The sequence below is a fragment of the Cibotium barometz genome, chromosome 59 (genome assembly GCF_041138505.1).
Source record: "Cibotium barometz isolate CiBa-2024 chromosome 59, ASM4113850v1, whole genome shotgun sequence".
NCBI classification, from domain to species: Eukaryota; Viridiplantae; Streptophyta; class Polypodiopsida; order Cyatheales; family Cibotiaceae; genus Cibotium; species Cibotium barometz.
In genome coordinates, this window is record NC_141104.1 from 26,879,523 (window position 1) to 26,890,146 (window position 10,624).

A 10,624-nucleotide genomic window follows, 5' to 3' on the forward strand; every position below is an offset into this window, starting at 1 on the left:
TTGCATCTAGCGGGCTTTTAGAAAGACCGGTACTCACAAAATATGTCTCAAACTGTCAATCAGGTGGTAGCTCAAGTGGTGAAGTGTTTGCCTTGGGATCAGGAGGTCCTAGGTTCAAACCCCCACTAGGTGCTCCCTTGGCAGCATCGCCTATGGGCGGAAAAAAGTGTCTACAAGCAGTGAAATGCACCGACGAGGGTGAAAAAATGGGAAACTATGGGAGGATCTTGGGCCTAAGGATAGTCAAAAAAAAAAGTCTCAAACTAAGCTAGAGGGGCCTGTTTCAGCCCATACAATGCCCTTCTTGAGTCTACATACCTTGCCTTCTGCACCCGACATCACAAATCTAGGGGGTTGCTCACAATACACCTCCTCCTTGAGAGATGTCCATTCAAAAAGACAGGCATTACAAACCACTTCTCATGAGCAGCCAAATCTAGTACCGTTTGAATGGTGGTTAATCTAGTTGTGGGGGTGAATGTCTCTGGAAGTTCAATGCCTTGACTTGTACAAAGTCCTTCGCCACTAGCTTTGCCTTGTACTTCTCCAATGAACCATCAGATGCAAACCCACTTGGTTGTTCCAATGACCTTGCATCTCTCAAGATGACCCACTAGATCCCAAGTGTGGTTCGTTATGATGGAGTCATACTCATTCTACATGGCCCCCTTCAGTGTGAATTTGCCTCTGCTTACACCAAACTTGTTGGCTTGTGCACCTTTATTATCTCAGACATCTCAATAAAGCAGAGAGGGGCTTAGAGCTATGGGCTAGCCTTTGTTGTGAACTAGGCGAGATTGAACCCCATCCTTCAAAGTTCAAACGCTTCTGGGCCCTTGAACTTTCCTTCGAGGTTTTCTCATCTTGTGTTTGAGTTTGCAATATCAGTGCTTCTCACGCTATATGGAAGAGAGGTTAGACTGTGATTGGTCAAGAGAAATCAGTAAGGTTCAGAAACTGAGAGCGAGTGGTGAGATGAAGGAAACCACTGATTTCAAGGGCCTCAAGGTGAATTGGTTATGGTTAAAGAGCAGCAAAACAAAGGCAGACAGGGGGGAGGAATCAAAGGCATAAACTCCTGCTTCTTGCTAGGCTATTGTAGGTGACAAAAGGAAAGAGGCCCGCTGAGCATGTCTTTTAAAGATCTGCAGTGATTCTCTGTTCTCTATCATAAAATTTAATATGTTCCTTCGTTTTTTGGTGCAGGTTGCACTGGCATATAGTGATGCTGTGGGGTCCAAAGTCTTACAACTGCAGGGCGGGCCATTGCTACAGCAGACTTTTCTTGCAGCTCTTGCCAAGCAAATAGATGACATTTTGAATGTCAATTTCTTGCCGAGTTCTGTCCTCACTCAGAAGAAAGCTAGTTCACTGGTAAATGATCTTATGAATTACTTGAAGAGTTTTCAGAATGGTCACCAATGGAGAGCTGTGCAAGATCCTTGTTTACTCACATACTATCTGCGGTGGTACGATATCCCTTCCCCTGCTTTGATAAACAATGCTCTTGAGCAATTATCAAGCTGCCTACCTTCTCTTCATTCTATGATGACAGACTCTTCCAGTAGCTTGCCACTATTGGCCTTAGTGCTACCAGGAACTGCAACCAGAGCTCTTATCCAGATAAATGATCTGTTATGCTGTTGGGACATGTTCTAGTCTGTGCCCATCGGGGGCTCTTGAGTTGTATGGAGGTGGGTAAATCATGTTATGGTAGTTACTGTAGTAGCTGTCTATGACGGCTCACACTTACCCTCCCTATCAATCAGCTCACAACAACCAAGAAAACACTACAAGCCTCAAATGAATCCCAGTTTTTGTAACTTGCACCAAGATCAACTCATAGCAAGCATGGGATGCATCGGCATCCATCAATGGATCAGTGGACCACTGGCTCAAAGAGGTCCCTTCTATGCCTAACCAGTATGATGCAGCTGAAATTTGTCACCAGTGTTGGATTCACAAGTCTAGGACACAAGGACCTGCACATACAAATGTATATAGCCCTAGAATGCATGAAATAGGTGTAGCATGATAGTGTAACTTGCATAGAGATGATTTGCTTTGTGACGAAATGAGAAACCTCTGATTTTCAGAAGCATAACCCTCTACCAGCAGGTCTTCTATCCCTGAAGGTTTGGATGGGATGCAAACATTTGTTCTAACAAAATTGTCCTCTGGTTGAAATATAGTATTGCTAAGTAGGGACTGTTATCATTGCAATTATAATGTGTGTGATAAGGCTTGGAGGCTGAGTGGGTCTCAAACGGCAGCAATTGTGTTGCTGTGTGTTCGTTGTGATGAAGGGTGGGTTTGGAAACTGTCTTTGCAACTTCTCCTTCTCAAATTTTCAACAGTTACCTCCAGGGCAGGCCTCGTCCAACCCTCACGTGTCCTATGGGCGGGAAATCGATCATCGTAAAGACCTTCAGTTTTGTTAGATTATAAAAACTAGGTGTGTGAACACAACGCACAATTAATTTTTAGTAAACAAAAGTTAAATTATTGTTTTAAAAAAAAAATAAGTGATAAAATCGTATTGATGAAGCTTACTGCAGTAACACTACCCTACAGCAAAATTCAATCCAGTTATCTGAATTCAAACATGTCAGTTCCAAGACACAATAAAAACATAAATTAACACTAATTTATAACCCATTGTATATCGAGTATAATGCATAGGTGCATAAAGAAATGGATCAATATGACCGAGATCTCATTGCACTTATGTTTATGTGATAATATAAAGCTGTTAACCATCTCTATGAAGTAAAGAAGCACGAGAAGAAAAATAATAAATAGCCATGCTTCTCCTCCTTGTAAGAAGGAGAAGAAGAAGAAGAAGAGGAAGCCATGATGGTTCTTCTCAAATGTTACTCAACCAACATACATCAAATGATTGCCTTGTGATGAAAGGAGTCGGCTAAGAGAAGCGATGTTCTCATGAGAAATATTTGCTACGGATCAACGAGCTATTGCTACGTACTGCGAGTGATTGTCGGTGGAGCTTCACGAAGAGAAAGCATGATCGGCATGACATGACCTCTCATGATGTAGCAGGTAATTTTTTTGGGTGTTGCGACATTATGTCATTATTGTAATGATGTTGTGAAAGCCCAAAAAGCCAACGTCAAACCAAGCCATAGTTATCTATGTGGTAGACAAACAGCACATAGCAAAATAAAGCTTGTTCATGTCAAACAAAGAAATTTGTCCATGATTACATAATCCTAATGAAAACACACAAATATAAAAAGACAATGGCATGTTTGGTTGAGTGGTTTCAAACATGATGTTAAAGCTTGCCACCAAAGCAGTCAACTCAAGGTGGAAAATAAAGCAAATTCATGAAATTTGTTCATGATTATATAATCCTAATGTAGCCGACACAGACTTGCAAGAAAATATATTATTCAACACAATCAACTCATCAAAAACCACAAGTTCAACATATTCAAAAATTGAATAAATAACACGCAAATACTCAGCTCATGAAAACGACTCAAAATCTTTCTCTTTGTCTCTCCTTACACACGAGTATTTACATAATTTCATTCTAAGAATAGGCCATAGTTTTCAAAAATATAAAAAATGCTTCTTTTTGCACAATTCTTTTTTATGCTCAAAATAGATTGTTCATAAATTAAGGCTAAGATTAAAGTATATCACACTTTACTAAAGTATAATACACTTTACTAAAGTATTAAAGTTCAAGTCTAAGGTTTATAAATCCAAGCTTCCAAAATAAATCGACATGTGTACAAGCTAGCACATTTATATACACGAAGCTTGTTTACAAAATGTGTGTCAACAAATAATATTTTGTGCTTCCTCTTTAATCTTTTAAATTCTCTTTACTTATAAAATAATCACTAATAAATTGGTAAACAAATATTCTATAAGTATACAAATCATCACTTCACAAATATTTGCCAGGCGTAAGTAGTCCAAGAATCACTTTTTTATATAAACCAATTGTAATAAACATTGGAGATCTCGATCATATATCAATGTACACCAAACGTATTAATATCTATAATGGTATCACCAATGATATTAACATGATTTGGCATGATGCAAAAATAATCCAAGTGTCTTTCAATTATCTAAGGGTATAATAATATTTTTAACTCTTATCCATTGAGTCTTGTGCGTCTCCAAAAGGATTGTAACATTGAATGGTTTTTTAAAGCGCTCCATCAAGTTCAAAGGAGGGACAGACAATTATGAGTGAAGAGTGAAATTATGCACGAGAATGTGACTTTCAAGTAAGCTTATTACATTTTCATCATTCCTCTTTACTTTTATCCATTGAGTCTCAAGTGTCTTCACAAAAGGATTGTAACATTGAATGATTTTTTGAAGTGCTATATCAAGTTCAAAGGAGGGACAAACTGAAGAGTGAAATTATGCATGAGGATATGACTTTCATGTAAGTAAATTCTACATTTCCTCTTTCATTATATCCAAAGGGTATAGATCTAGAATATTATGGAGCTTTAGATAAGGGGCCATGTGCATTCAGGGATTGATCAAGGATAGATTAGAACATAGGCGCCAAAGCTTGAAGATATAAATGAATAAGAAATCTCTCATCAAGTCGACTTTCAGAAGAGGAAAGAGAGGGATATGAAAAGCCAAGAAAATTCTAAAAGTACTTAACATTTATATACTAGTTGAGACTTTACAAGGCTATCCCACTAAATTTATTATTTTTTAGAAGTGCTTAAATATTTATGTACTAGTTGAGACTTGCAAGGCTACCCCACTAAATTTGTTATTTTTTGGAAGTGCTTAAACATTATGTACTAGTTGAGGCTTGAAAGACTATCTTACTAGATTTTTTCTTAGTTAATAGGTCTTCTTCATCTTTTTTATTTTCCAACAACACACGTCTAAGTAGATAATAATACACCATTGCCACAAAAGCAGAAAAAATTAAAATAAGAAATTTTCAAGAAATTTGGATAAAATCAATTTTTATGAAACATCATCAATTATCTGAGAGATTGCTCTTTTTTTCATAATCATAATTTAAGTATCGCTAATCATAAATATAAAAGCACAATGGCATGTTTGGTCGGGTTATTCCAAACCAAATAAAGAAGCTTGACAAACAAGTCAACTCAAGATGGAGTCCAAACAATGGAATTTGGCAACATGTAGCAATTAATTTCTATAGAATAATGTAAATATGCATATCGATTGAGAGTTGAGCCTACACATGATAACCTGTAAAAAGAAGCAATGTGTATTTGAAGTGTATATTTAAAGAAGAAAATGAAGGATACTCATCAAGCCAGATAAAGAGAAAGAATTCAAGGACCAAAGTCAACATAATGAAACTATTAGAAATCCAAGGTTCAAAACCAACCTTAAGGAGTCACTTTACAACAAGAAAACAAAGCAGATTTGTTGCACCCAATAGAACATAGGGGGGGATAGTTTAACTTTGTAAGTGAGCATTCAAGCTTGAGGCAAAATGTCAAAAAGTCATCAAAGTGCCTTGGTGAACCATAGCAAAGAGAAATATGGGCCAAATCAACAAGTGACCTAATAACAAATGAGAAAATGGAGGTCATTTGCACGAATACAACTTGAGAGGGGTTAATTTTTTTAATTACAAATTTAAAAAATATTTAGGCAAAAAAGAATTGTGGAGGGGGAGGAGGTAGGAAATTCTTAGGGAGGGAGGGGGGTTAGGAAAAAAATAATTAGGAAGGAAGGGGGGTGTCAGGAAAAGTTAAAATGGGGGAGGGTAATTTAAAATAAGGGGTTGTTAGAAAAAATAAAAGAGGAGAGTGTAGAGTGTGTATGTGTTTACATATGCATGCCAATGTGTGCATGTGTGGGAAAGTGTGGGTGTACGTGGGTAGGTGTGTGTTTCAGGTGTTTTGTGTGGGCAAGTGTGGGTGTACGTGGGTAGGTGTGTGTTTCAGGTGTTTTGTGTGTGCACAAACATGTTTAGGATTGTGAACACATACGTGCGTGCAGGTCTGTAGTAAGTAAAAGTGTGCACATGCAATTTGTGTGGGTGGAGAGGAGGATGGTTGTGCACGTGTATACATGCATGTGACTGTGTGTAAAGAGTGTGCACGTCTAAGTGCGTGTTTTTAGTTTTTTTAATTTTTAGTTTTGTTTTAAGTTTTAGGTTTTTTAGTATTCCTCGAGACGTGTATGTACACTTGGAGGGTAGGGGTATTACATTATATATAGTTTATGGCTTATGTTGTGGGCTCAATGAGCAAAGGTAGAGAAATCGCTTGCCCATCCATGATGAAATGTGCACAGGGTGCTTGCAGAATTGTGGTGATCTCTTTGAGCCTAAGGGATGCTATTGGTGCTAAGGGAGAGTGTGTGCAGATCTCTCTTAGGGGCTTGGCACCAAGGGTGTCACTATTGATGGGGTGTGACTACCACACATGGACTTGGTGAAACATCCACATGCTCTTCCGATTGCTTCGTTGGTGAAGGTAGAGAAATCGCTTGCCCATCCATGATGAAAGTATAGACGTCACCACCATTGGCTTTGCTTGTCCACTTGTCTAAACTTTGATCTTTCACCGAGTGAGTTGGTGTTATAGTCTGATGTGCACAGGGTGGTTGCGGAATTGTGGTGATCTCTTTGAGCCTAAGGGATGCTGGTGGTGCTAAGGGAGAGTGTGTGCAGATCTCTCTTAGGGGCTTAGCACCAAGGGTGTCACTATTGATGGGGTGTGACTACCACACATGGACTTGGTGAAACATCCACATGCTCTTTCGACTGCTTCGTTGGTGGTATCAGCATGTGAGTTAATGTGGCTTCAATCCTACTTAATATTTTGGGGGTGGCATTGGAGGCATGGCTTTTGGTCTCCAAATGAACTTAAATTTAATGTTTGAGAGTGTGTTTGTAGGGACCCGAGGCACAATTTTCTTTGACGTTGGAACCCAAATGCAGGGGTTCCCTTTGTAGAAGCCTTGAGCTTCCAACAACTTTGTTGAGATCCATCAAAGTGTTACCTCTTAGGTGGCATTGGGTATTGGGACCGTCACTTAACTCTTTTTAGCATAGGGGGTTATGGTGCAAGACGATGAGGTTTTTGGGACCCATATAGGAGGGTTTCCTATGTAGAATTCTTGAGCTTCTAACACTTAATTGGGACTCTACAACATCTTTGCTTGTTGAGTGTCATTCAAGTTGGCATAATTATGCTCATAAATAGGCTTTAGACTAAATGGTGGCCACCAGAACTTTACTTTGACATCATATCTATCTTGGTTAGTTAGGGTACTCTTAGACCTCTCTTAGTGATCCCCCAAACATCCGTTGAGGTTGGTGTTTGGGGAGCTGTCTTCCTCTCTACTATCAATAATTTTTTGGATCTCCATTATGGGTTATGGGATGTCTGACAAGTTGAGGCAAGGGGAGCATTGTGTTAGGTGTCACCTCAGATGATGGTGTATAGTTAGAACGAGACTTGGGATGTTAAGGGTTCGGGATGTTGTTGTTCACCAAGGGTATGATAACCATTCTATGAGTTAGCTCAAGTGTCGTGGTTTATCTTCACTAAACTGATTATGCAATCAATGGCCGCAATCCATTCTCTTCTAAGGATGATGCATTCTTTCATATTATACCACTTACAGTTCTTCTTTGCTAGTTAACCAATGGTCACAATCATCCTCTTTTGAGGACGATGCATTCTTTAATTGTATCATGGGGGTCACATAAAACTTTCAAGATACATGTTTAGATCCAATGAAAATTTTCACTTTAAAATAATCAAGAGTTAAGTAAGAATTGTTTACCACATGGTGATGGTCACCCTGCAAATGGTGAGAGGACTAGGTGGCCTAAGGTCTATATCTCCCAAGACAAGACATTGTTAGTAGCCGGTTATGTCAACCAAGATAAGACATTGTCACTAGTAGCCAATGTGTCAAACAAGGAACCAAGACAAGACATTGTCACTAGCCAATGTGTCAACCAAGGAACCAAGACAAGACATTGTCACTAGCCGATGTGTCAACCAAGGATGGCCACATAGCTAGGTCATCTTTGGGAGGAAGCTCTAGCTGAAGGTGAGTTGGTTCCACCAACTTAGTTGCAATTCCTCTCCATGGAACTAGAACTTGGTTTCATGGGTGAAGAAGCTTCTGCAAAGTGGGGCTCCTCCTTGCACTATTTGTGCTTGTTGTTGGGTATTTTGTGGAATATTATCCGTACATAAGTGTGATTCTTGGAAAAAAACCTAGCTTGTGAAAATATTATGGCATTCGGACATGGTTTGACTTCTTGAGGGAGCGAACCTTGAGGTTCTTGGTCTTGGTCTTGCTCCTCCACCAAAGCTTCACCCAAAGATAGGATGATTTAATGCCCTTTTCACAAAGCACATGGCACTACTTTACAAAGCCACACTTAGTGAATCTAGACTCGGAGGACCGTGCTACTCTCATTTTTACAATTCTGATGTTCCCCTGGTCACATTTGCATTTAGGTAGCTCATCTCGTCGTCCCAAAGCTCCTTGCTTAATGTGGATCCTCTGAAGTAGTCTTACGTTCTAAATAAAAAGGAGCACTATATTGAGTGATGATCGTTTGTTGGGCTGAAGGTCGGGTGAGTTTAAGGAGGTGTGGTTTGATGCACTATATCAACTTTATCATCATTTCTAATAATTAGTCTCCAGATCAAGTTTGCATCAAAGGGTTTCATACCAATAAAACAATCTTTAGTGCTTTTTGAAGCAAGTTTGAAAATAATATTAAACACATTTTTTTGCTCAAGCTATGATATTTTTTTGCCTTCTTTTTTTTTTTGCTAAGTTCACATCTCTAGACTCACATATGTAGGCTCATGCCTCTAGACTCGGTGCCTCTAGACTTGTGCCTCTAAACTCACATTTGTAGGCCCATGCCTTTTTTGTATGAAATAGGCTTATGCAAGTCTGATGACTTAAACTCACATCACACCTGGTGGATCCATGTCTATAGGCTCATATACTTGGACCCATACCTCTAGAATCACGTATGTAGACTCACACATACAGGCTTGCATCTATAGGTTCATGTTTGTAAGCTCATAGCTTTTTTTATAAACTAGGCTTACATATTTGATTTTTGTGAAATAGACCTACTAAGGGACATGAACATGTATAACTGTAAAAAGTAAAAAAATTCTTAAAATTGTAACTCATACAAAATGTATAATATGAAAATCCTTTTAAGGACATCAGTAGGTATATCTTAAGTTTTTAAGGTAGTTTTAATTGGTAGGTACAATAGGTATACCTACCTCTAAACTCACATTTGTTAACTTACTTTTACTGATTAATACCTTTAGACTCATCCAACTCTTATGTCTTTACTCGTGGCTCATGTGTCCAAGCTCATGATTCACATTTGGCTAGCCCCACACTTTTTTTTAAATACGGGATTGGGAGCTCATACCTCCCAACATGAGAGATGGTTTGGCTTGGTTTTGAGCTTTTTTGGAGATTTTTGAACTTGATAAAAATTGGTTAAGGTTCCTTATCCTAATTAATGATTATTATATATATTTAAATATTTTAGATTATTTTTATTGATTTTATATGTTTTTAACTACTACTAATTCCAATAATTGCATGAAAAAATAAGAAATGCTTGAACACAAATAAACTTCTCTAAGCCACACACCGTATGGAGCTCAATGCTTATGTTTTCAGAGTAAATTTCACTTGTAATCACAATGCTAAGCACATCATTAGCTTAAAGTAATAAGGTCAAAGCCTTGTGGGCTTTAAATCATGTCAAAGACCAAAGTTCCTTATGATAAGATGGGCAAGTGATACCATATTACCACGGAGTGGTAAAAAGATACTTAATGCATTTTGCATGACCAAATACAAGGCATTACATCCTATAGTTTTCATCGGTTGGTATAATATTAGGTATACCTACCTTTAGACTCATGTTTACTGACTTACTTTTATTGACTTATGCCTCTAGCCTCATCCGACTCTCGTGTTTTGACTCACGACTCATGTGTCCAAGCTCACGACTCATAATTGGCTAGCCTCATGTCTTTTTTTTTTCACGAGATTGGGAGCTCACGCCTCCCAACATGAGATGGTTTCAATTGGTTTTGAGTTTTTTTAAAGAGAATTTTCAAACTTGATGAAAATTTGTTAAGGTTTCTTATCCTAATTATTTTAAGATTATTTTTTATGGACTTTGCATGCTTTTAAGCTACCAATTCCAATCAGGCATGAAAAAATATGAAATGCTTGAATAAAAATAAACTTTCCAAATCTAACCCACACATTATGCAATTCAATGCTTATGTTTTCGGAGTAAATTCCACTTCTAATCACAAATGCTAAGCAAATTGTTAGCTTAAAGTAATAAGATCAAAGCCTTATGGGCTTCAAAATCATGCCAAAGAACAAAGCGCCTTACAATAGGATGGGCGAGTGAAACCATATAGTAAACCGAAACTTAATGCATTTGGAATGAACAAATTCATGGCACTACATCCCAATAGAGGTTGATATGAGTTGTCTTAGTAAAATCACTTTAAACCTTGTGGATGAGACCTTATACAAAAAATTTGGTTTAGTCTTATCTTCTTGACCAAACATCAACTTTGTTGTTGGTGTTTTG

General features: G+C 38.1%; 1 protein-coding gene across 2 annotated transcripts in view; it reads left to right on the top strand.

Moving 5' to 3' along the window:
- Nucleotides 1–2,201, top strand: part of EMB2771 (E3 ubiquitin ligase) — a 175,855-nt gene extending 173,654 nt beyond the window's left edge. For both annotated transcript variants that reach the window (XM_086793451.1, XM_086793452.1), the window contains one exon: nucleotides 1,207–2,201. In XM_086793451.1, the coding sequence (XP_086649577.1) occupies nucleotides 1,207–1,659 (453 nt within the window). In that variant the 3' untranslated portion in view covers nucleotides 1,660–2,201. The remainder of the gene's footprint in view (nucleotides 1–1,206) is intronic.
- The last annotated feature ends 8,423 nt before the right edge of the window (nucleotides 2,202–10,624 follow it).